Source organism: Ptychodera flava, chromosome 20 (assembly GCF_041260155.1).
Source record: "Ptychodera flava strain L36383 chromosome 20, AS_Pfla_20210202, whole genome shotgun sequence".
Lineage (NCBI taxonomy): Eukaryota > Metazoa > Hemichordata > Enteropneusta > Ptychoderidae > Ptychodera > Ptychodera flava.
In genome coordinates this window covers 31,663,426-31,690,702 of record NC_091947.1, presented here as the reverse complement: position 1 = coordinate 31,690,702, position 27,277 = coordinate 31,663,426, and the positions used below count along the sequence as shown (strand labels likewise).

The following is a 27,277-nucleotide window of genomic DNA, read 5'->3' as shown; positions in this document are numbered from 1 at the left end:
TGCGCCATCATGCGGTCAAACTATTAAGTTGATGACTATCTTTCAGATTGAGTTTCGGATTTGACTGAAGTTCTATCCGTTTTGATTGCATTCAGTAAAATATCTTTTACTTAAAAATCCATGAGTTTCATATTTGCTAGAACATTTTATTTGTTTGTTTTTACTTGGTATTTCAGTCTGATTCTCGAAATTTATATAAAACAAACCTTGTCAAAAGAATCAGAACAATCTACATCATAGTCATAAATTGCATTGTGACAAAATCGATGTAGCAAACACAAACTGGACAGCACAGATGGACAACAAATAAGTACCAGTACATACAACAAAGTCAAATCCGCCCAAAAAACATTGCCAACTACCAAAAGAGGGCGTACTTCTTATCAAATCGGACTCTCACACAAGGTATACGTGAAAGTAAACGATAAATGTTAAAGAGTAAATAATATTGAACAAAAGAAGTAGTGATTAAACAATACCTTACTTGTGCCGATTTTCTAAAGTAAGCAGGTGAAACAAGCTATTACCATTTCATCAACTTCTCAAAATTTTCAAACAAGATTCAAATATTTTGGTGAGCTTTCACAGACACGGGCAGTCATATGTAAACTTTTTATTCTAAAAATGCATCAAAATTAGTCATGATTAGGCCTACTTCCATTTTATGTTTTTTCCAAGTGTTTCGTCAGTGATCATATTCTTCTTTGATCCAAACATCAAAAATATATTTGTTGAAAAACAAGTTCCTACAATAGCGTTGATCGCGATTTCGGGTTTGTTACTAAATATAGCTGCACGCGCGCGACTTTCGGACAAATATGCTGAAATTCGGACAAATTTTGTCGTTGTATGCGCGGCTGTTGTTGCAGCTTGTAGTCTCAGTCATCAATCCATACGAATAAGTGTGACGCTAAATAGCCATTCTAACACTCGCAGGTTTTATTTTCGTCGTTTATGCGGAAAATGCGGACAGATGTTTATTTATGCATATTAATGAGAGAGAATGACGTCATTTGCGATCAGCGCTATTCTATGCTGCACCTAGGCATTCACATTAAATTTGAATTTTTGAATTTCACTACTGTAAGTCAATGCATCCATAAATGCTTTTCATGCATCGAATAGAATACAATAAGATTCAACAACTCATGATTTTAATATGACACAGGAACGAAAATTAACAAGACAGTGTAAAATGATAAAAGTATCACTAAGGCACAAGAAGAGAATAAAAATAAACATGCTTAAAGTTCAGACATTAAAATCTATTGATCAATTCAATGACATAGTAGTTAGAGAAAATTAATCAGTTTATTAAAAAAACATAGTACATAAATTTCACTTTATACTGGTTTTGTTGAATCATGTATAACTTTGATTATATTTCTTTAGAGCCTTATACATAACCAATTAATAATTTTCATACTCTCTTATATCAGAAAAAAATAATCAAGATAAACTTTTTATAGAAGACATTCTCATCTTAAAGGCATTATTTTGCTTGATGAGAACATACCTAGTGGGATCAATACATGTACCGGTACATCAAAGAGACAGTGGACCAACACATCTATGTCAAAAAAAGGCTTACATATGTGTAATTGTAATTATTGGTATGTCTCTGAGAATTCACAACACACAAATGTCACTTGGAAATTCCAAAGTGGCAAAATTAAAATCTTTGATGAATCAGTGGTTGTATGTTTGCCAGTTAAAGGTAGGAAATAATAACCATTGTGAACGATGGGCTTATATTAGCATCGTTCAGCGCCCATCCCATGCATTAACGTACTCGAGTATCCCAATGACATGCATGTGTGTATTGTGACAATGCAATCATTATAGGAACATTGTTCAACACTACTAGTCTGACAGCTTTCAAATTTATTATGTTTAAAGTTTCATACGATGACTTTATACTGATGCGTTCACACAATAACACATTTGTCTATTTTAATTTTTTGGCCAGTTTTCTTATTTAAATCAAAATATCATCTTTAAAGTCAGCGATGGATTTCAAATATGGTTTGTAATTGCCTAGGGATGACTTCGATCAGATTTGATTTACCATGATGGCGGAATATGCATTAGAAATTCAAGTTTTCCTCCAATGACCCCCAATTACTTGTCTGAAAGCTTTCAAAGTCGACATGCCAAACTTTTTTGATTTTGATTTGATTTATTTAGCACTTAAAAAATAACCATACAATACAAACAAAAAAGACAAAGACAAAAGTGCTGGAATAACACAGAAACGTTAAAAACTTATTTTCACTGTGGTCCCATGAAAAATAAAATCACAAGCAAATCGGCACGACAACAATTATTAAAAAATCAAAATCATTTTGCTCACGTTGATTCTTTGCTTCATAAAATACTTCTTTAACTTTCTTTTAAACAGAGAATTGAAATAATACTCTGTATATTTCTTGGAACTTTGTTTCATTTAACACTATTCTGATAAGCCCCACCTTGAATAAAAGTAGAAAAGGGTACGGATCTCGTTCTATAGACATTACTGTTAAAACAAAATTATCAGACAAATATTTCGGTGCTAATCCTAATGTAACTCTATGAACATGATTGAGTTTTATATATGCGACTCTGTGGCTAACAGGTAGCCATCCCATTTGTTTGAAGTGAACCGATTCAAGGTGTGCTCTTGCTGATATACCAAGGACAAACCGTATAACTTTATTTTGGGTAGTTTGAAGTTTTTGTTTGCTTTTTAGATTCAAGGCACTATACCAGTAAGAGTTTGCATAATCAAAATGGCATTGTATCAAACAGTTAGCCAACAGTTATCTCGTATGAAAATCTAAAAACTTCTTGTTACGATATAAAAATTTGAGACGAGAGCATTCTTTTTAATAACCTTAGATACTACTGTTTCACCAGACAAGGATTGATTCAAGTCAGTACCAAGATATTGCACGCACTGCTTTGGAGCCATGTTGACATCCCCACACAGAGCCTGCATTTCCGAACACTGTTTTAATTTTCGACTTGAACCGAACAAAATAGATTCTGTTTTACCGACATGAAGAGACAATTTATTATCAATTAGCCATTCATTGAGATAACCTAATTCCTCACTAAGTTTTGTTTGAATATGTACAACATCTCTGCCACCACAAGAGGAGCTGAATCATCAGCATATAAGAGTAGTTTGCACGACACTGCTGATTGCATATCGTTTACATATATTGAAAAAAGTAAAGGCCCCAGTATAGAGCCTTGCAGTACTCCACAATCAACTGAGTTATTATTAGAAGAGTACCGTTCACGTTCACGGCCTGAGTTCTATCAGACAGATATTACTTGAACCACCGTACTGACTCTTTATTCATGCCACATGCATCAAGCTTTTCCAACAGTATTGCATGGTCAACCGTATCAAAGGCAGGTATCCGATCAGATCTTAAACATATCTCCTCTAAATAATTGAAAAAAATCCTAGAATTAGGAGGGCGATAGCACGTACCCAACAAAATTGGCTTCACTTTTGGTAATAGTATATCCACCCAGACTGATTCAAGATTTTCATCCTGGAGGTCAGGTCGAGGTTTGAAAGCGATGTTAGTACGTGTATATATACACACACCTCCTCCCTGTCGGTTTCTATCATTTATCTGACAAACATAATTTGAAATTTGGATCTCGCTATCAGGGACGGTTTCATCAAGCCATGTTTCCGTGATACCTATAACTGTTGCTTGGGTTCGTTCAGCGAGAAGTCTTACCTCGGTTAATTTACGTAATAAAATTACATCGGTTCAGATCAAATGCCATTGATGTTGTCTTTTTATCAATAATGTCATCCTTCTCTGTCATTGTGTACAAATACCCAGTACATAAGATTGAGTTTTAGATAAAATGAAAACTTGCTACTTTTTAAAAGAATGTTTGACCATAGAAGTAGTCTATGGTTTGACTTGAAATTATCGTGAACATATTAAAATTACTTCATGAGTAGAAAAACAGTACATAGGGTCAGACCTGTAGAAGTCTTTGATAAGATATCAATTGCTATAACACTTACAATATGCAAAGAGAGCCATTTTCACCTGCTACCTAGTATAGGATAAAGCCCGAGTACGAGGGCTCTTCTGGTATATAAAGTCCAACCCAACGATAAAATGTCGAGGCCGCAGCCGAGACATTTTATCATAGGGTTGGACTTTATATACCAGAAGAGCCCGAGTACGAGGATTTTATCCGACTTAAAAACTATCGCCCCTAACTGATATATTTTCGTTTTCAATGTGTTTACGTCAACCGTCCCCTTTGTCAATGTAACATGTTTAGGATATGAATTAAAACTTTTATTGTGAAATAGCCTTCCAGTGTAATGGAACATCCTATAAATGCCCTAGGGGACATTATATAAATGCCCTAGGACACAGCAGGTTTTGTGTTGCAGCTGGTTTCCGCTGTGTTACCAAATTTGAATATTAAACGTACCAGATGTCTACAGAATATGACATGTTCACTTTTGATTGGACAGTACTTTACTACGGCGCTGTCATTCGTTTCTGGAATTTGGTGACCAAGGCTTTACGAGTAGATAAAACACCCTGAATTGAGCACTCTGATTGGTCAATCAACAGTAGATAGTTTTTAAGAGTAAATAAACACCCTGAATTGAGCACTCTGATTGGTCAATCAACAGTAGATAGTTTTTAATTATATATATTGAACATAGCTGTACCGCAATTTATCTGTGTTGCAAAAGTTTTAATACATATGTTATATCGACATAGAAAACCTTGTAGTTTTATGAAATATCAATAGCACTTCTTTTGTTGCAATAAGTCATTTATAGAAACTTGAAATATCAATACATTTCGGAGTGTAATAATGCTGCTAAATTTGTTATTAGGCCTAATTTACATGAACTTTCAATTTCGTCTGCTGTGTCAACAAGTTTAGGTACTTTCTCTCGGACTATTCAATCCAATTTCATGACAAAAGTAGCCTTATCCTGAATAAAAATAAGAGATACGTTTTAAATATAAAAGAAGTGTCGTAAATCGTGTATAGTGAAAGATGTTTTTCACGTAGTTTGCAGAGTGTGGTTGGTAATCGACGCGGAGGGCGTACTTACTTGTTATGCAAATAAAACGCAGCAGATTCGTGTGTAGGCAGCCATATTGCATATCAAGCAAGCAGCATGGCAGACGCCACTGCGAGATCGTTGCAGTATGAGTACAAAGCCGTAAGTATTTTCTGCATCATCTTAGCCATCATTATAAGCACTTTCAAAATTCTTCTTTCGACTGACGATACTATTGGGGAATTCGATGTGAGTGATCGGGACTCAGGCCCCTAAAGTTGCTAAATGGTGCGTCGAACAATGTCGCACAACGCTGTGACCCACGCTGTTGCTTGTGTCGAAGTTTTACTCTCGTCTTTTTTATTTATGTACATTTAAAATTCAAAAGCCAGGAATTCACGTAGAAAGACATACATCTGATATTCTCTTCCGTGCCTCAATACACCGAATCAACATTTATGCACGCTATCGACTGAAACGTACGTGCATTGTGTACAGTGTACTGTTCTCACCCGTTTGAGGACCCATTTGGCTTTGCCAGAAACGTTCCCCAGACGTCGCAGAGACGCTGCTTTACTTGGCATGTAAGTCACTTCGTACCACACCGAACCACAAACAACGCCCTTATACGCACTAAAAAGTCGAGGGAGCATTAGCTACAGCATACTAGTATTTGTAGCCTTGGGCCGTGCAATGGCTTCCACATGTAACTGGTGTTGCATTTTGGCCAGTGCAACAACAGCCAGAACTGGTAGAAGCCATCTCACTGCTCCGTCCAACAATTATTGCAGCTTGAGGAAAAGACATGATATATTTTATTCAAATAAAATTTCACCTTAGCTATTAGAGAACTTGCTACGTAAAAAGCTCTGTACAAAATTTGTATTTAATCTCATCTTTGAGAGAAAAGCTATTATATTAATTTTATAAAGAATTGGTGATTATAACATTGGCATTTTGTGTTGCAGAACTCAAATCTTGTATTACAAGCTGATCGGTCTCTCATCGACCGACGCCCTCGTGATGAGGCCACCGGAGAAGTGATGACCCTAGTGGGTCATCTGACTGGCACTCGTATGGGAGACAAAGCTCTGAGGAGTAAACCACCAATGGTTGAAGAAAAGAGGGCTAAGTATGTGAACTTTTTTTGCAAATATTTTCAAGAAGTAACCGTACTATGTGATTGAGATAACTCTGTTTTGAATTTGTTTTTTCATGTTTGCGTCAAATACAGGTACTCGTAGGGTAGAATCTGTTCGACGTGAAATTTTTAGATTTTCTAAACTGGATACATTGTACTTTGTAGACCACGATATTCTCAAAATAATCCAGTAGAAACCAGATAGCTGTTGGAAAAGTTTAAAATTATGATGAAATGTCTTTAATGTCGGTGAGTTTTCAATGGATTTGTTCTGGTATTGAAATAATCATTTGCAGACTTATGTAATGGTGTAAGATTTTGTACCAAATTCCAATAGTGATAATTCAGTACCCATCCATAGCCTTATCGTATACATCTTGCTAGGATCAATTTCTAATCTCTTCATGATGGCTTGGGTTACCCGAGTCAGGTTAAGAGGGGTATGTAATCCTGACATATCAAAATTACACAGTTTGTTTGGTTTGGGAACTAAAAATTTGTAATATTCTTGGAGATCTCATCAACAGGAAACAGATATTCAACAGCGTTCATCCAAGTTTGAAATGTCAGGTCATATGCAACATATATTTACTGGAGATAAGAGGGATCCAATACAGTGTAATGTATTCTTACATGTGTTATATTTAATTTATGGTGTGCTGATTTTTTTACCCAACACAGGCGTATCAAAAGAGATGATGCCAGACATGACATGCAGAAATTCAAAGGTGCCACACTGTTATCAGAAGGTATTGAGGATATGGTTGGCATTTTCTACAAACCCAAGACACCAGAAACAAGAAGCACATATGAGGCACTGTTGAGTTTCATACAGGCAGCTCTGGGAGATCAGGTTAGTTTATCCGTTGTCATGTAAAGGAATTTCCATGTCCTAGCCCTACCATCATGTGTGCTTGGCTTTGCTAGGTAGGCCAGGTGCAAGTTCCCTAACCCATGTGTGTGAAAACCTTCAGTTTGGTTTGATGCAGTTGGCCAACAACTTCAAAGTCATGTGAACCAATCAGGACTTTGGATACAACTAGCACTGTTGATTCTTGGATGTTGTCATCTTGGAGTGTACAATGCACCAGTAATAAATTACATGATTGGCTACTCAAAAGCCATTCACAACTGCATGATGGCATTTGTCAATCACATCATCGTATAGACCTGTAGCACCGAGCAAGGAATGTATTTTGGGAGGGTCCCAGCCTGAATAAACATCACTTGGCTTGCAAAAGTGACTTTCATGTATTGTGTATGGGAACACTTTGTCCATATATGCAGAGTTTACGGATAAGCGTGAAACTCCATATGTGTACAAAACAGTGAATATAGTCATTGTAGTTGAAAAGATTTCTATCCTTCTTGTCCAGTATCTGTTTGTCAAAAAACAAAAATTCAGGTCATACAAATGTTTTAGGATCAGTCTTGAGTTCATGCAAAATGCAAAAGAGTGGGACATGAAATTATTTTATGTGGTACAGGAGCATTGAAATGGAAACTGTGGTACACAACACTGTACAACTGATGTTCAACAATTTTATTTATTCTACAGCCACGTGATATTTTGTGTGGTGCTGCTGATGAACTGCTGTCCACTTTGAAGAATGAACATACCAAGATGAAAGAAAAAAAGAAAGAATTAGAGTTACTTCTTGGGCAGCTAGCAGAGGAAAGATTTCAGCTTTTGGTCAATCTTGGAAAGAAGATCACAGACTATGGCAGTGACAAAGAACCCAAAAACATTGGTAAAGTCACTTGTACATTTGTAGAAAATCTATGGTTTTGTAATGCTGAAGCTTACTTGTTCACTCTTGATGTGATCATTTAATAAGTTTGTACGCAAACTACATCAATGAACGGCAATGTAAATGAGCAAGAGCTAAATAATGCAGTAACAGGGTGCACACATTTGATGGAATAAACATTTGTCTGATGCTAGTGTTTTAAAAGCTTCCTTTTACCATGGTATGAAGATGTCCATTTCATTCATCACGTCACAGACAATTCAAATCCTATCACAGTGTACTATGCTTATCAATTTCATTCTTGGTATTGACCAGTGTTTTATTTGTAAATTAATTCCACAGATGAAGAAATAGACGAAACATTTGGCGTTAATGTCCAATTTGAAGAATCAGATGATGAGGTGAGTAAACTGAAATTTGAAAGAAAGGAACTTGACATGTATTTGTGCACAAGTAAAATTGATATAAGTTAGGATACCTGGAGAAAAATGAGGCAAGTAGAGAAAAAAGAAAAATCTGGAACTTTAGCTTTTTATAATACAGTTACTATGTAAATGTGTCCAATAACCTATTAGAAAAGTTTGGGAAGGACTTGAAAACATTGATTTGATTGACATAGCTGTGTCTGAAGACATTGAAAGCATGAAGTAATGTTATCGTGAAGTTATCATTGCAAACCACTTTGCCTGTAATACTGACAGCGTGTACACCTATGTCACTCACCTTTTCACTTTGAAAACACTTGTGTATCATTGTTAATGGCATCTGATGGTTTTTATTACCCAGGATGATGAAGATGTGTACGGAGAAGTCCGTGATGAGGGCGAGGAAGATGAAGAAGGAGAAGAAGCTGGTTTGAATGCCACTTTACAAGCAAATGTGAGTTACTTATTGGCTGAATAGAAGGGTTGGGAGAGATAGTCTCAAATCAGATAGTAGAATGAGAAGATATTGAACTTTCACAATACCATCCTCCTTTCTTGGCAGTGCTACAGCTGTGTATTTACTGTAGTGCTGTATGTATGGAGGTACATCAATGTGAGATGTTTCTTCGGTGCTAGAGTGTAGATTTCTATCTGCTGATACTCTAGTTACTATCCTCTACCATCTCAACAATCATAAGAATGTTTTTGTGATTTGCAATGAGGTCCACTGTTCCTGCATTACCTGCTTTCATTGAAGTCAGTAATTCATGTTATTGTTATTGGTGTAAACACTTTCAGTTGGCTGGAGAAAGTTTGATTGAAGAAAAGAAAAAAGAACTTCACCCACGTGACATTGATGCTTTCTGGCTTCAGCGACAACTTAGAAAATTCTATGATGATCCAAATGTTTCCCAGACAAAAAGTGCAGAGGTGTTGGACATCCTAAAGGTAAGGATTTTTGAAACTTTAATTCCTTTTTCTGTTTTGGAAATTGATGAAGTATATCTGTTGTACATACATTCTCTCATAATAAGCTCATTCACCGCTGTTTAGCCTACAGCTATTGTGATCAATAGTGAGGGGGGGGGGGGGGGGTGTTTACAGGAAATCTGGGTGAACAGGTGAAAGGCAAAAAGTATGTGTCAAAAGATCAAATCCTGCCGTTGTCCTGCGATTTGCTTGGAGTAGAATCTCTCCAACTTAATTTTTCTCAGTTAACCATCACACTTCGCCTATCATCATGATGTTTTTAAGCCCCGCAAGCGGGGACTTTATGGGTTAGGTCATGTCCGTCCCGGCGTCCTTCCGTCCGTGCACCTGTCATCAACGATTTCTGTGGCATCTGTGAAGCGATCGTTTTGTAACTGGGCATAAATGTAGTACCATATGGTCTCTTGATGCACAGTCCTTATTATCTCAAAATAATTCAATTTAGTCACCAAAATTACTCTTGATGTCTTTTATTCAGACTTTTTTTCTGTGAATCCGAATCTGAAGCCAATGTTTGGGATCATGTAAATACACTGATGACGTAAATCACCGGACTGTACGATTATTTATGGGGGAGACGCTAGCAAAGGTTGTAGTCGATTCCAAAAGGTATTTCGCAGGCTGGTGACGGTTTCGGTTGGTCAGTTTTAGGAGTTTTAGGCGTCAAGCGTTGTCTGTCGTGATGAACGAGAGCCACAGAAAGCTTTAGTAATTTGCAAAAAATGTCATCTCGTCAGTTTTAAACGTCATCGTTGACAAGCACTACGGTTGTTTATGCGGGCTCCCGTAAAATAATGGTATGGTCAGACGATTTGAATCGCTGGTGATCACATGCCTCACAGCTGCTGCGTCTAGCTAGTCACGTGAGACGCAGTGATCAGCGAAAGAAGAAATCGAAGCCAACCACACGACCTGACATATGCTGCGTCATCCGCTTTGCCTGTGCAAACTCGCGTCGACGCTTCATCGCGCCGAACATTTGATACAGCGAACGGAGGAGCGATTTCCTGCCAACTGTACTACATGTACTAATATCCTATTGTGTCTTGACAAAGTCATAAATGCAAGTAAATACCCAGAGATTGACAATGGACTCCGTGACTACGGTATCGAGGCACTTGAAACTTCATCGATCATCTTGGATCAGACTACGTAAACCGTGAGCACTCACGGCAACGCGTTTAGAAACGACTTCAGACAAGCGAAGTTTACGCTGAGAACTCGGAGTCATGTCGTTTGCTAATTCAAGAATATGCGGAAAGTTTCCTGCAGTTCGACAATTGACATGTATTGCAGTAGTAATTCCTGTATACCTTGGTTGCATGCGAAAAGGGCTTCAGCTGCTAAAACAGGAGCCCGTAGTAGATTTTCCGACGGCAATGTAGATAATTTGATGTTGCTCTCAATGGAAGGGCCGTGTGTTGCCGATTTCCCGTACGGCAGAGCAAGGGAGATATTTGCCTCGAGGGCTCGCAGAAACCCTAGGAATTCTTAGATGTTGAATGTTATTGAGATTTGTCAAAGTAAACAATGGCCCGTTTATGATAGTGTTGGTATTGATAAAGCTTGATTGATCACAAAGCCATTCGATAGACATTTTCTCGGCAAAGTCGACGAAAGACTAGTTTTGATATTACAATGTAAACAGCGGGGACTGTGTCATCTTTCGATGACTTGTTGATTTTGTAACCATACAACACATGGTAGATGTATGTTCAGAAACTACAAACTGTGATACTATATGAAACACGATGCTCTGTACTGGTATTCTACTGGACATCAATCACACAGTTTAACCAGTTCACATCCAAGTCCCTGTGAAAAGGTCTGCACTTGACATTGATTACAATGGGTCAGGGCCAAGCCATTTTGTCAAAATGGTTAAACTTTTAAAGCTGTAAAGTTTTCTGCAGAACAATATCCAATTATTGCGATCACGGTAATAGTTGGTACACTGAAGCCCCAATATTTCACCGGCTTGGCAGGAAAAGGGTTAGTAAGTCATCCTCCTTTCTTGGCAGTGCTACAGCTGTGTATTTACTGTAGTGCTGTATGTATGGAGGTACATCAATGTGAGATGTTTCTTCGGTGCTAGAGTGTAGATTTCTATCTGCTGATACTCTAGTTACTATCCTCTACCATCTCAACAATACTTCTATCACAGGGACTCAAGTCACTGGTTTCAATATTTACACAATGTAGAACATGTTTTTCTTCAATGTACGAGATGCGTGGGTGTTGTAGCATAGTGCAATATATTTGGTGAATCTTGATGAATGAGTGTGAAGATTCATGCCTTGTTTGAAGTCAGTGTTCGCAGTGACTTTTTAGTCCCCACGGACACCGTCCGGGGGGACTTATAGGTTTGGTCATGTCCGTGCGTGCGTCCGTCCGTGCGTCCGTCCGTCTGTTCACGCAGATATCTCAGAGATGCCTGGAGCGATTTCATTCAAACTTGGTACAAGGATTACTTCATATGTCATACAGATGCACGTCGATTTGTTTTGTGATGCGATCCAATATGGCTGCCAGGCGGCCATTTTATTATGATTTTTTCATGTATAGAGCCATAACTCAGGCATGTTTCAACTGATTTTATTCAAAGTTGGTACAAGGACATTGACCAATGTCATAGATATGCACGTCAATTTTTTTTGTGATACGATCCAATATGGCCGCCATGCAGCCATTTTGTTAAGATTTTTTCATGTACAGAGCCATTACTCAGGCATGTTTCAACAGATTTTATTCAAAGTTGGTACAAGGACATTGACCAATGTCATAGCTATACACATCAATTTGTTTTGTGATACGATCCAATATGGCTGCTCTGCGGCCATTTTGTTACGATTTTTTCATGTACAGAGCCATAACTCAGGCATAACTCAACCGATTTTATTCAAACTTGGTACAGGATATTGACCTATGTCATGCACATGCACATTGATTTGTTTTGTGATACGATCCAATATGGCCGCCATGCGGCCATTTTATTACATTTTTTCATGTCCAGAACCATAACTCAGACATGTATCAAGCGAATTTATTCAAAGTTGGTACAAGGAGATTGACCAATGTCATACATATGCACATTAATTTGTTTTGTGATACGATCCAATATGGCTGCTGTGCGGCCATTTTGTTATGATTTTTTCATGTACAAGCCATAACTCAGGCATATCTCAACCAATTTTAATCAAATTTGCTACAAGGACATTGACCTATGTCATACATATGCACATTTATTTGTTTTGTGATACGATCCAATATGGCCACCGTGTGGCCATTTTATTACGATTTTTCCATGTCCTGAACTACAACTCACACATGTATCAAGCGAATTTATTCAAAAGTATTTTTATCACAGACCTATCCTCTCTGAGGACCTGTAATCAAAGTACCCATTAACAAGTGGGGACTGTGTCATCAACGATGACTTGTTTCTCCTCGCGTACGGCATACGCATTAGTCTGCTAAAATTGCGTAATGGCTGGATTTGAGTGCATAATTTCACTTCCGCACTCGATCGATGAAAAAACTGACAGCAAAATACAATGTGCCGTTCAATAAACCTACACTACATATTCGGATTGAACGATGTAAGATTATTTTAATGGAAACAGTTTAACGAACAACTTGAACAATGTTGAAACGTAACAGCGAAGGGTATACATGCAACCGTCACAACACATCGGGCAACCCAAAAGTTAGAGTTATGGCAGCTTATCCAGACGGTTTCTGGACGTTTCGGCACCAAGTCGTTTCGGCCCAAGACGTTTTGGCCTTCCAATTTCAGGCCCCAAGTCCGAGTCGTTTCGGCACCGCAACCCAAGACGTTTCGACACCGCTGAAGGCTACCTGTGGGAACTAGTGCTGGAGCGTAATGTTACAAATCAAAGTACTAAAAAGTATAGTGTCAACTAACATTCACGTATATGCTTTAATCTTTGTGAGAACATGGGAAGAGATCGTAAGAAAAAACTTCATATCATTTTCAAATCTGTGACACAAGTTTATCGATATCAATAGCCGCCGACATGGCAAAAGTTTGAAAGCGGTGAGGAAACAGCACGGCAAAATTCACACAAAATGCACATGAAGTACTGGTCAGAACGCAAAGGTCACGTTTACGAATATGACGGATCAGTCAATTACTAAATAGTTTGAAAAAAAATCGAAACACAGATGCCAAAACGTCTTGGGTTGCGGTGCCGAAGTGACTTGGGGCCGGAAATTGAGAGGCCGAAACGACTTGGGCCGAAACGACTTGGTGCCTGAACAACCAGTTACCATCCAGACACTTCTGCAGTGTTCAAAATTTATCGGGATTCCGACGAGCTCTACGAATGAATCATTTTTTTCACGGACTCGTAGAGCAAAGTTGAAAGAAATTAAAACAGATTTGTCTGCTTCGACGCCATGCTGCATGTGTGCTTGATCAAAATTTGGGAACAGCGAGACGTGATGATCGTGCACGGTTGGCATTTATATAATTTGTCGCAACATTTCTGTCAATCACTCACTTTCAGAAACTATCGCTCGCCTGAAAATTAGCAACGTAATTCATAGGCACAGCTGACATGATAACGTGCCTAACGTGATAACGTGTGGACTACGATGCCGATTTTTCAGACAACGCCCAGAGAATCCGAAACTTTCCACACAAAATGAGTGATTGACAGAAATGTGTTGCAACAAATTTGGTCTGGTTGTCACCTAAGCTCAGTCGTGGGGAGTGCTTTTTGGTGTTATCCTTGCGTATAGAAAATGCATAACAATGAAAAAAAAGATAAGCGTAGAGAGTCAATTTCAATGCGTAAATACGCACGATTTTTGCGTAAACGCGAACTCTGGAAGTGAAACCTTTTGGAGAACATGTATGTCTAGCCATACTTTTCTGTTGTCCTCAACTGTTTTTATGACTAAAGTTAGATTGTAAATAACCACAAAAACAAATTCATTGCCTTTGAAGAGTGAGAATGGATGATGTTGTAAACAATGTGACCAATATGTGCTTGCTTTTAACTTTCCAGAATGCAGCAGATGACGGCCAGTGTGAAAACCAGCTTGTTGTCTTACTGGGATTCAGTCAGTTCGATTTTATTAAAGTTCTCAGACAACACCGACCTATGAGTAAGTCACATCCTTACACATTACACATTTCAACTCAGTAACAGAGTGGCTGGGGGCATGCCCATGCATTTGCTGTGGAAGGAGTGTCAAGATGTGAGACATTATTGAATTGACAACAGTGCCTTTGATCTGTAAAAAATGCATAGGATGAAGTGTCTGAAAATGTTACACAATTATGTGTGATCAGAAAAATCAGCTCTGATCAAATGAAATGATATCAAGCTTAGATGATATAACAAAGATTTTGCAATACTTTGTGTTTAGTAATATACATACAGATTAGTATTGCTACACTCATATCAGAAAACTGTGCAGATTTGCCTGTTAGGGTTTACAGAGAGGGGTCACTGCTCAGTTGACATATCTTAATGAATACTGGTGTCTTCCTTACAGTTTTGTACTGTACACTGCTTGCCAGTGCACAGAGTGAAGCAGAGAGACTGAGAATTGAAGACAAGATGAAACACGACCCGGAACTGTCATTAATTCTGAAAGCACTGCAGGAAACTGAATCAGAAGACATCATTCAGGAAGAGAGAGCAAGAAGAGCTGCTGCAAGACAGACCAGAATTGAAACTGATCTGGAAGCTATGGAAGTAGATGAAGCCAGTGAAATGGTGAGTTTTCACTCAAAAATTGCTCAGCCAATTTCTTCTCACGGGCCATTGTAAATAATATGGAATGACACCGCTCTCAACTTCTAATTCTGCTGAAACAGGGATGGAAAGTTAAAGACATACAATCAACAAGTTGTATATTTCTGTATTCAGTCTATTAACATCGATCATAGAATGATGTACAATTTATTGTACCAACTTTTAACAAAATTGTAGTTTGTTTGCAAGTGATCGATATACAGGTAGGTAGTGAACTGTAATTTGGCACTGTCAGTCTGGCTAATTGCTTACTAGATATCCTCACCAAATGCAGTGTTTCAGTCACATGTTGCAATTTTGCAAAGCAGAAACACTGCAAGACAGATTCTGTGTTCAGTGTCTGTACACATAGTCTACAGAACCCGTCAATCGAACTCTCAGTACGTCAGGGCTCACAGAACAGAACAGTTAGAAAAACCAGAGAATAATCAGTTTACATTTCTTGACATGTACAGCAAGCTGTTCCAAAGCAAGTGTTGGATCTTGAGGACCTTTCATTTGCTCAAGGAAGTCACTTCATGGCCAATAAACGATGTCAGCTGCCTGATGGTTCATACAGAAAACAGAGAAAAGGTTATGAAGAAGTTCACGTCCCAGCATTGAAACCAAAACCATTTGATGCAAATGAGGTAGGCATGATTTCATATTTCTATTCCATGATATGTATTGATGCACTGTCAAAAACTTCTATGGGTTACTTCACAAATATTGCTATGTGGGGAGGGGAGAGGGAGGGAGACAGACAGACAGACAGACAGACAGACAGACTTAGACTTTATTATGAAATAGAAAGTATGTTCTGACTTATTTTGATGTCATACAATATAAAGGGAAGCAGTCCTTAGGGTTGTAATTGAAATTGTGGCACCTGGAAATCAATGGATAGTTAAATGTTTTAGTGAAATGTACTGCCATATTTAATCATCTTGAAAATGCCAAAGATTACCAGACCTGCCATTTAGATAATATTTACACTTTTGCCACTTTAAAAAGTGGATGTATATTCCTTGAAGAAAAACTTGAAATCCTGGTGGAAGTTAATTTCTTGATCATTATCATTACATGTGATTTGTTTCAGTCGCTGATCTCAATAGAAAGACTTCCCAAGTATGCACAGCCAGCATTTGAAGGTTTTAAAAGTCTCAACAGAATTCAAAGCAGGCTCTGCAAAGCTGCCTTGGAGTCAGATGAAAATCTGCTTCTCTGTGCACCTACTGTGAGTATTGCCATGTCTGTATTTTGATTCTAGCTCAAAGCTCATCAAAAACTTTATACCGAGATGAAAGTTTATTTCGAGCAGGTCTGAAAAAGTAATGTGCATGCAGCTGCTATAGATGAACAGTAAATCACTAATTATGAATTTTGATGAGTTGTTGTTCTTTGAGAATGAAGTGAATGAAAAGAAAGCAAATACTGTGGTCAGATCAGTCAGATCAGTGCATTTCTCATTCCAGTCGTCTGGTGGACTATTGAATATTTTCTTGATGTAAGAAAGAATCCCTGTTCAACAACCATGGATACTAGCAGGACTACCTTGAAATAGTTCACAGGAATAACACAGTAGCGAAAAAAGTTTCTCAATCCTGTATAGCAGTCAAACAGCTTACTTTGTGCCCTATGTAGGTCACTTTGTTCTACAAGATACTTCAATTAATCTGTTATGTATATGCATCTGCAGTCTTTTCTGAATAATTCCTATCGTTCAAAGTAAATGCATACTACTCGCATCATTTTGTAGTTCTCATAACCTCTATGAGTGTTGATGTATAATGAATGAAATACCAGTGACTTGATCAGACTAAGGTCATTTTATTTGATGTGTTTACCCAGGGAGCCGGTAAGACCAATGTAGCTCTGTTGACCATACTGAGAGAAATTGGCAAGAATATCAACATGGATGGTACAATCAATGTTGACGCCTTCAAAATCATCTACGTGGCACCAATGAGATCCCTTGTACAGGAAATGGTAGGAAATTTCAACAAGGTAAGACACTCAAATTTCTTGAGACATTCACCCGTAGAAAATGTTTGTTTACCTATACATCTGAAAGATAGTTTGCCAAATTACACACTTTAGACACTTCAGAGGGGAAGTTCTGAGGAGATTGTAAATAAAAATGCAAGATTGTGAAACAAATTTTTGTGTTACTTTATGGCTCATTCTTAACCCTTTGAACCCGGCTTGGACAGAAATGTCCGATGGCGTCATAGAGTACCAGGGGGTAAGGGTGCAAAGGGTTAAAACTTTAAAATATCCACGAATCATTTTTTTGGTTATCTCATTCTAAGCCTGTTTTACTTCATTATTCACCAGAGATAGTGTGATAAATATAGTAATGAACTGATTTACAAAGAAGGGAATTGGGAATTGTCAATGCTGTTCTGTACTTGAGTGACAGCAGTGTTTAAAAGAACAATGTCTCACAATGCTCATCAGACAGCACATTACAATGTTGTAAATGCACAACAGTCACTGATTTCAACTGAACTACACAGATACCACCCCATCCTGAAAACTTGTCTTGTTTCACATGGTTGATACCAGTTCGTGCAGAAAGTCTAAAAGTTTGGGGAGCTATCCGCAAGAAGTTGAAAGTAGTCTAATAACACTCCTGTGTTGTTGATTTCAGAGGTTGGGAAGTTACGGCATAACTGTTTCAGAATTGACTGGTGATCACCAGCTGACCAAAGATCAGATCCAGGCCACACAGATCATTGTTTGTACACCAGAAAAGTGGGATATCATTACCAGAAAGGGAGGAGAGAAGACGTACACACAGCTTGTCAGACTTGTCATCATTGTAAGTATTCAATATTGACTTATTCAATGATGCTTTGATAATTACACTGTAATTTGCTTTCCATTGCTTCACAGAGCTTTGTGTGCCAGGCCAGTCAGGAATGCTTATAAAATTTCATTTCTCAGATTTCCATGTTGTGTAGCTTGAGCTGTTGGCATTGTTTATGTTTTTCCATTGGCACAGTAGAGAAAAATAATTTTGGAGTACAAGCTGATTTATTCTAGCATGAAAATAGTCATGTGCATACTAGCACAACACTTTTGGAGTCAAACAGCACAGACAAAACATGCAAGGAACCTGCATTGGAAATATGCAAGTTAGTATGATATGAGTCACAAGATCAGCATATATTGATTTCTTTCCTGTTCACAAAATTTACGTCTTTGCACTGATTTCACATGTCTGTTTGATGTTCATCTTTCAACAGGATGAAATCCATCTGCTTCATGATGATAGGGGTCCTGTCTTGGAAGCTCTGATTGCAAGGTTTGTGTTTTGATAGTCTAGATGTGACTTATTTCTGGTTGAAAAGTGTTCATACACTTGGCTCTGAAGATAGAACCTCAAAACATTCTTATTGGGTGCCTTCATGTACTTGTTTGTGACTTTAACAACGTGTCATTTGTATGCCTGTGGGTGTAACTTTGCTTACATCATATCTGTAAGAGTAGTGAGTCTAGACTGCATGTCATCATTTCTATGTGTGCATCTTTTCTGTTATTGAAGCCAATACAAACTTATCAATTTGGAAATACCACAATGTAAATGTGACTAAAAGGGATTAAAGTAGATAATCATTCTAAATTCCTTGTCCTACTTAATACATGTGACAGAAAGCCCAGACATGCACAATACCATATACTTGTAGCAAATCCCCTCCTTGCTGATGTAGTACCACTAGATGTCAACAGCTAACTTGATAGAGCCTATGAAGGACATGCTTGTTTGAAAGATGCTACCGTTACTTACAATGGCAGTTTGAAGTCTCTGTGTGGTGAATTTTCATCATATGTTGTTTGTTACTTCATTCTCAGGACCATACGTAACATTGAAACGACCCAGGAAGAGGTGAGATTGGTGGGACTCAGTGCCACGCTACCAAACTACCAAGATGTTGCCACATTCTTGAGAGTCAAGCCAGACAAGGGTCTCTTCTTCTTTGACAATTCCTTCAGACCAGTGCCTCTAGAACAGCAGTATATTGGTATCACAGAGAAGAAAGCCATCAAGAGGTTTCAACTCCTCAATGAGATTGTCTATGAAAAAGTCATGGAAAATGCTGGCAAGAATCAGGTAAAAAAGATTTGTCAAATCTTGTAATTATTGTAAGTCCAGATCTCTTACCCAGAGACCTGCTTGTAGACTTGTTCAGTTTTGTTAACATCACTCTTTTGATGCTAGTTTAGAAATGTGGAAAAGCTTTCACTTGAAATGGACAAACTTTGTTCAGATCTGCTTTCAAGAAAAAGGGCTAGACAGTCTCTTGCAGTATACAAAGCTTGAAATTTCGTGTCTAGATTCTGGACTGATAAACCATCTCCAATCTTACAGTTGTGTATTTACTGCAGTGCTGTATGTATGGAGGTACATCAATGTGAGATGTGTCTTCCGTGCAAGAGTGTAGATTTCTATCTGCTGATACTCCATTGTCCTTGACCATCCCTACTATACTTCTAACAGAGGAGTTAAGTCACCAATATGTAAGATTGTATAGCATGTATTATGTGACTTTTTTCTCACTATGATTTTTGCCATGTATGATGCAGGTTCTGGTGTTCGTACACTCCAGGAAAGAGACTGGCAAGACAGCTAGGGCAATCCGTGACATGTGCCTGGAGCATGACACACTGGGTATGTTTCTAAGAGAGGGATCAGCCTCCACTGAAGTGCTCAGAACTGAAGCTGAACAAGTCAAGGTATGGTGTAACAAACGAATTGGCTGTATTCCTATAGAATATAAAATATTTGTGTAGAACTTACCAATGGCTGTGTATAAACATGTTGAAGTGCAAACATATATATAGTCTTTGCTTCGACTCTTTTCCCAATTATATTGTATGACACACTGTCATCATGGATATTGATTAAATTTGCATTCATTCACATAAAGATATAAGTTTGTGTAAAAAGTTTGTCATATGGTATTTCAAACGTGAGATTCTTCACCATACAACAACATGACATAACAACATCCTTTGATCGGCTATATTTGTGAAAGAAAAAATGCTTGTTGGCACCTGACAGGCAATAATCTTTCAGTGTGATTTAATTGTTTCCATTCTTCTCTCTATTATCACAGAATCAAGAGCTAAAGGATCTGCTGCCATACAGCTTTGCCATCCATCATGCCGGTATGACCAGAGTGGACCGTACTCTGGTAGAAGATCTGTTTGCTGACAGGCACATCCAGGTACTGGTGTCCACGGCAACACTGGCCTGGGGTGTCAACTTACCAGCACACACTGTTATCATCAAAGGAACACAGGTGTACAACCCTGAAAAAGGAAGATGGGTTGAGCTGGGTGCATTAGATGTGCTGCAGGTAATTATGTTTTCTAGTATGACAGGAGAGCAAAAGCAGATCTTTCATTTAAGGTAGCTTTCCGCCTTTGTTTTGGTATTTTGAGTCAAACACACGATTTTTCTTTTATCCCTTAAAAGTATTCCTATAATATTGATCTTCCTTGTGTGTAGAATATCTTGGTCGTGAAGTTCCTGTTTTTCGGTGAAATTTTGGAATAAAAATGTACGAGAGGTACAGGTGTACATTTTGGCGTTTGAGACTACCGTTAAGTCTTGATTGACAAGGGATTACGCTAAGCAAGCAGCGTCACAGTATTCACATGCACTTGGACAACATACGCTGTGAAAACAGTAAAAATTTCATTCAGGGCCCGCGTGGTAGAGTCATGTTTCCGGCGTGTTCACATGCACGTCGGCTAATATCATCTATTGCATCAAATGCAGACGCTGCAGCATGCTATATATTGGCGAAACAAAGCGTCGCTTAGGCGATCGCTTTGCTGAACATCTTCGCACTGTGACCGACAACAAGCTCGCATATCCGGTGGCCAAGCATTTTTGTACACCACCCCACCGCGGTCGGTCCGACATGGCAGTGTCTGCTATAATCTCCACCACAGACTCTACCCGCCATAAACTCGAACAGGCCACTATTTTTAAACTCGGTACTCTGGCACCAGCCGGTATGAATGCATATTTAAACGCGTTTGATCGTTCCCTTGTTTGATTGGCTGTTTTTCTTTCTTGTGTTTTCACGTTTCCCTAGCGAGTTTTTAGTACTGACGAAGGGTTGCACCCGAAACGTCTGCGCGTTTTAGTCTCTGCTTTGCAAGTGTTTTATCTCCCGCTGGTCGGTTAGTATTTTACTGTATTTGTTTTAACTTTGCTCTTTATTTTAACGAGTACTGTATTTCCCGCTAGTCGGCCAATTTTTTACTGTATTCCTTCACACTTGCTGCAGTTTTATCTCTCTTTTGAGGTCATTTGTAATTTTACGCTGTGAAAATCCCATTAGCACCTACCGTTCACTGCGTGGGTCAAGACCATAGTGTGTACCTGGCAATTAGGCGTCGAAAGGTGGGTCTTACCGTTTTTCTCATAGAGGTGGCCGCTTCCAAAAGATCACAATTTATCGACACAATCGGACAAAGTCACACTTATGACATTGTTGACGGTACAATTTCAGATTACACAAATGGCCCACACACTAAATGTTTTATCTGGGACATTTTTGTGCTTTTGTAAAAGCACCAGGAGTGGTGGATAAGTTTCGTAATGTTAAACATCTTTGAAGAGGCTGTCCCGTATACATAAATGGTACGTTCCACTGGCGGCCTTAGTGACAGCGGGAACACTTGAATACCCCAACAGACACCCTTCACATCTTCAACATTCAAGCAACATTCGGCCTCTTTCGGCCGAAGTTTCGGCTTCTTTTGGCCCCAAGACATTTCGACACCCCCGTTACGATTTATTTTTTTCCCTTCAAACTTATTAGTAACTGACAGACCAGTCATATTCATAAGCGTGACCTTTGCGTTTTGACCAGTATGACTTTTACAGTGCCGTTTAGGCGCCGCTTTTCAAACTTTGACAGTGTCGGCGGCTATTGCTATTGAAAATGATATGAAACTCTTTTCGACGGTTTTTCGCCATGTTCTCATAAACTTTAAAGCATGTGAATGCTGACACTATACTTCTCAGTGTTTTGATTTGTAACATTTGGCACGAGGTCCCCAACCAGATAGTGCCGAAACGTCTTTGGTCGCGTTGCCTAAACGTCTTGGGGTCGGAAATTGTGCGGCCGAAACGACTTTGCGCCAAAAGGTCTAGAAACCCGACATTGTCCGTTCGATGAGAATACTAAGTGAGTTGAACAATTATGAATAAAAATGAAATATCAGAAGCCGCGGCACTGGAACTACTTGGATTAGAAAATACAAGGTGGAAACAAATTGCATGGGCTGCAAGAGAGCGACAGCAATATTCCCAAGGCAAAATACGTAGCGATGCAGAAATCCCACGCCACAAAACAATAGCTGCTTTGGTTTGCAGACGTTTTGGCACAATGGCAGTGAACTGATAATGTCGAAGTCGTTTCAATCCCGCGGTCCCGTTTTTCATTAGAGAGGTTAAGATTTCACCCGTAGCGAGAACGTAACGTAGAGTGGCTACGCGTTCCGTAGGCGTAACGTTCTGCACAGATTCGGATTAAGACTAGACCGGCCCCGTTTCAACGGCAGCAGTAAGTGGGTAGCCGAGCAAGGTTCACATGTCTGTGTTCACCTAACGATCTACGTAACAGCCTATCACTAATGCGACAGTCTACTGAAGTTTATATATCCAATTCGCTGTTTTGCTTTTTATATGCCCATAGATTTGAAGCAAGTCTAGATTAGGCCTAAGACGTGTGTGTGCCGACTCATACAGTTGCATTGTCTAAAGGATTTTGCTCTGATATCAGGTTGATTGAAAACAGAGAAAAAAATTGACAAATACTGAAATTTTACTTTGTTAGAAAAACCGTGTAAAGCCACGGAGGTAAAACAAATGACAGTGTTAATTTCAGTCTAGACTGAATGTTATCGGCAGTGTAGTGTATGCGACGTCTGCCGCCGCGCGTGTGCCGTCGTCTGCGAGTGCACTGCAGGAGGTAATTTTTCCTTTTTGTTACCTAAAATTATTTCAAAATCAGACGGCGATTGATAAAACCAAGAACAACAATACAAAATGAAAGGAATGTTAGTTTTGGTTATCAGGTCTATGGCGAAGCGAGCGTGAAAATCGCTTTCGGAAAAGGTGTACGAGAAAAGTGGCCGGTTCACGTAGAAAACGACGGCCAAACGACAAGAGAACGTGTGACATCATCAGAACATGATGAGAGCGCGCAGAAAGTGATGACATTTCCGTTCCCGTTCCGTTCCCGTATGAAATCTTAACCTCTCTATTGTCCCATTTCGTTTCTGGACCGCGCTATTACCCAATAATCGTACAATGCAACCATCCTACCACTAAGTGAGAAACCGACCTTGACAAGGTAAAAACATACGTCGACTAAAAAATGTTCATCGTACACCGGACGAATGTGAATCAAATGATTTTATGGGAATGGACACGACAGCATTGTTATCAGTTATCATGGCAGTAGCCGAAATGCTGCGTGACCGAAGACAAATTTCAATATGAATTTGACCGTCACAACGTAATAACGTAATCGCCCTGAGTTTTCATCAACATGTCATCATTGGTCGGTAAACCATTGAATGAGACGCTTACGGGCTAACTACTTGAATACAGTGCAAAACACCATCCTAATCCTGAGATTTACATGTAATGAAGACGGGTCTGATATCATATTCGCCTGGAATCGATGGTACTCATGTTGGATACGAACGACAGCAGAGAGTTATCTATCTGTGACCATGGAGGTAGGAAGACTACTACCTCCATGCTGTGACGTATGACGCTTGACGAGAGGTCTATCGCATGCAACTTGCGCTTGATGAAATGACGTACTTTTCTCTATGTTCATGTTTTCTCAACTTCTCTCCTTTGACTTTTATGCCACCGACAGGCGACTGGTTCATGACTCCAGAAACGGTCTTCACCCACAGAAATGCTGTACAGAGTGAGGACGAACTATTGTCTCAGAAATGCTCGTAGTTTGATTAGTGTTAATCGGTTTTCAAGGCGCGTGAAGATCTAAAAAATGGCTGCTCACTGAATCCTCGGTTACTCTAACCGTAACGAATCACAGCATGGAGCTGTTCTTTTTTATCTCCATGATCACAGACACCGCAAATGTACATCCACATACAAACGCAGATATTTTTGTTGTCAGCCAATATTGTTTTCCCTATATCACTCATCGGGCTCGCTTTCATTCCGCAGCAGTGAGTCGTTTCCGAGGTCGAATCGAATGCTGCCATAAACTTACACTGTAGTGTACGCTTGTCATGGAGGTAATTAGTCCAAGCGCTCGTGTTGACGGCATCGAGATGCCGTAGCAGTTCCGACAGTTAGGTCGAACAGTTAATACTCTATTTAAACCTTACAACTAATCAGTCAACAGATTATGCATTATCCCTTCCCTGGCACTCCCCAAGTTTATTTACTCATCAGCTACTGTGTAGATTGCGCTCTAAAAAGAGTACAACGCTCCCAAAATTCACCCATTTTAGCCTCATTTCGACCGTTGACACTGATTTCAATGAGTGAATATACTGTTGAAGTTGAACACTTTGATTTCACTATCTGGTTTTAGTGTTTTGTCGGTTGAGTACATTGTTTATTGCCATTCAAAAGGAAAAAACCGAACCAATTTAATAAATCGCCTTTTTCTCAGTTCGGCATTTTGTCACATTGCAGCACGTTCAAAAGAGTTTAACTCGAGAACGCGTGAACGGAAGTTCACCAGATTTTCACAGACGTTTGTCAAGTAGGTTGTCTCCAAAACCGTGTCTCAATTTCTTTATGAAGATTTTTAAAGTCGAGTTATTGCTGCTTAATTAGGCGGCGTTGTAAGACTAATCGGTGGATAAACTTTGACTCAACGATGTGAAAAAACTAAGGCCTTTTTCAAAAATCTGAGACACGGTTTTGTAGCCAGTATTCTGAAGACCAATTGCCCGTTATCAACTAAACAATAGCCCCTCTCCGCTCAGACTTAAACTTTTTACGTGAGACCACCCATTTCTTTACACTTTCACTAAGATCTTCAAAAAAATTCATCGCACACTAATTTTCTTGATAAAACAAAAAAATTCATAGCAATAGCTTTCAGGTGATATATAATACTTGGGTAAAAGTACACATCTTGATGGCAAAATTCACGTTTGAAAATAGGTCGACGCAAAGGTGGAAAGCTTCCTTAATCCTATGTTTAACAGGCAACATTAATCTGGAAGAAGTGTATATAGGGGGCATAAGTTTCAGAAAATTGTATTTATATGTCAGAGTATTTCAAAGGGTCATATTACTTTTAGTGTGACTACACAGCTGTTGGTACACCTTTACATTGATGTATTTTTTGTATTCTTCAATTAAATGAAAAATATATTTAGTAATTAATAGCACTCACAAGGGAGATGATTGATTATTATCGGTTTATACCCAGTCAGTGATATGCTGAATAAAGAACATGGCTTTGCTGACAATTAGCTGTTTTACTCTGCTTTGCTATGACCAATAAGTTGCATCAGTTTAGACAATCCCGTCCACATCCTCCTTTCTTGGCAGTGCTACAGCTGTGTATTTACTGTAGTGCTGTATGTATGGAGGTACATCAATGTGAGATGTTTCTTCGGTGCTAGAGTGTAGATTTCTATCTGCTGATACTCTAGTTACTATCCTCTACCATCCCAACAAACACACTTTGTGTCTTTGGACAGAAATGAGCTGCTTCCTGCTTGCAGTGTTGATATAAGATCACCGCTCTTTGAAATATTTTCAGTCTATACACTGTACAATGTGAATTAGTCACAAATGCTTTCAGAAACATTTAATTTGCCATATTTTGTACTTTATACCACAAGACAGAAATAATGCAAAATGAAATGTTGCAAAGTTCAATGAACTGGCCATTCCGTAAACACATATGTGTACACATATGTGTTATAACTATTGTGTCTATGGACCAGAACTTATGAAATTTTAATTCAAGCTGGGCTGTACTCATACATCAGGAAATTTAAAGAAGAGACGTTCAGCTCATATATTACAATACTGTACATGTATACTAGTGTTGCTATTCATTTTAAAAGAAAATATTTTCAAGGATATTCACCGTCCTTAGCAAAAACATTGAAATCAAAAAGCCCAAATTTGATAGTCGTCGTCTGTCCCCAAGGCAGATTCTACCTCAACACAAAGCCCAACTACAAAGTAATATCAAAAGTGTTGACCTCAGTCATTTATTTTAAACGAAGAAATATTTTATACTGTTTCGTTCATTGATTATTTCAGATGTTAGGTCGTGCTGGTCGTCCACAGTATGACACCAAAGGAGAAGGTATTCTCATAACAAGTCATGGAGAATTGCAATACTATCTGTCACTACAGAACCAACAGGTAAGATTGAAGTTAACTGCGAGTCTCTGTCCAGGGACAAGTTTTCCGGTATTTCTCATGCATTGTGACCTTTTATCTATCATGTCTTCAGTGAACATCGTTCAGTGTCAGTGACTCACTGATATTACCTTAACCCTTTTCCTACCAAGTTCATATTTCACCATCAGGTCAATTTGGTTAAAACTAGTGAAGCAAAACATTTGCCACATGATGTATTTTAACAAAGACTTGAAGATTTGAACGTCCCTGTAGACAGAGATACTGTGTAAATAGCATTTTTACAGGCTAAAGCTGCTATAAGATACCAAGCCAAGTGGCTGAAAATACATACATGGTTTTGGACCAATACAGCTTTTTACTGACTTGGCAGATAGGGAAGTCATACTGTCTAGCAGGATAAGGGATATAGGAACATCATGATAGTCACACTGCGTAATGAGTCTGATATTGAACTTGACACTCCACAATATCTCAAAAATGGAAAGTGTACCTATTTCTGAAGACACTTGTCATTGTTTGATGTCCCCCACATCTTCCTTATTCTGAAATATAATACTATGAAACAGGAAAAAACTTAGTGTTCTTTGTCAACAGGTTTTCTAAATTTTAGCGGCAAATAAATCCAGACAAAAAGACATTAACTAGAGTGGAGTTCAGTGGTTCTGTCAGCAGTTGTCTGATGTATGATTTAGTCTTGGATATTATATGTCATATTTTGCCCTTCATTCTT

General features: G+C 38.7%; 1 protein-coding gene and 3 non-coding genes across 4 annotated transcripts in view; all 4 read left to right on the top strand.

The window, feature by feature from the left end:
* Positions 1–5,124: 5,124 nt before the first annotated feature.
* The window catches only part of LOC139120644 (U5 small nuclear ribonucleoprotein 200 kDa helicase-like), a 41,286-nt gene continuing 19,133 nt past the window's right edge, over positions 5,125–27,277 (top strand). Inside the window, exons 1-18 of the mRNA XM_070685162.1 lie at positions 5,125–5,218; positions 6,025–6,188; positions 6,879–7,050; positions 7,756–7,948; positions 8,291–8,349; positions 8,735–8,827; positions 9,172–9,321; positions 14,397–14,496; positions 14,890–15,113; positions 15,608–15,781; positions 16,231–16,368; positions 16,983–17,138; positions 17,785–17,955; positions 18,383–18,441; positions 18,990–19,248; positions 19,722–19,871; positions 20,255–20,497; positions 26,443–26,547. Of these exons, the coding sequence (XP_070541263.1) occupies positions 5,174–5,218; positions 6,025–6,188; positions 6,879–7,050; positions 7,756–7,948; positions 8,291–8,349; positions 8,735–8,827; positions 9,172–9,321; positions 14,397–14,496; positions 14,890–15,113; positions 15,608–15,781; positions 16,231–16,368; positions 16,983–17,138; positions 17,785–17,955; positions 18,383–18,441; positions 18,990–19,248; positions 19,722–19,871; positions 20,255–20,497; positions 26,443–26,547 (2,655 nt within the window). The 5' untranslated portion in view covers positions 5,125–5,173. The remainder of the gene's footprint in view (positions 5,219–6,024; positions 6,189–6,878; positions 7,051–7,755; positions 7,949–8,290; positions 8,350–8,734; positions 8,828–9,171; positions 9,322–14,396; positions 14,497–14,889; positions 15,114–15,607; positions 15,782–16,230; positions 16,369–16,982; positions 17,139–17,784; positions 17,956–18,382; positions 18,442–18,989; positions 19,249–19,721; positions 19,872–20,254; positions 20,498–26,442; positions 26,548–27,277) is intronic.
* LOC139120890 (small nucleolar RNA SNORA57) lies at positions 8,920–9,066 on the top strand. Its single transcript, XR_011549168.1, has one exon. It is a non-coding gene; the product is annotated as a small nucleolar RNA SNORA57 (small nucleolar RNA).
* LOC139120889 (small nucleolar RNA SNORA57) lies at positions 11,369–11,515 on the top strand. The gene has a single exon (XR_011549167.1). It is a non-coding gene; the product is annotated as a small nucleolar RNA SNORA57 (small nucleolar RNA).
* Positions 25,701–25,847, top strand: LOC139120892 (small nucleolar RNA SNORA57). Its single transcript, XR_011549170.1, has one exon. It is a non-coding gene; the product is annotated as a small nucleolar RNA SNORA57 (small nucleolar RNA).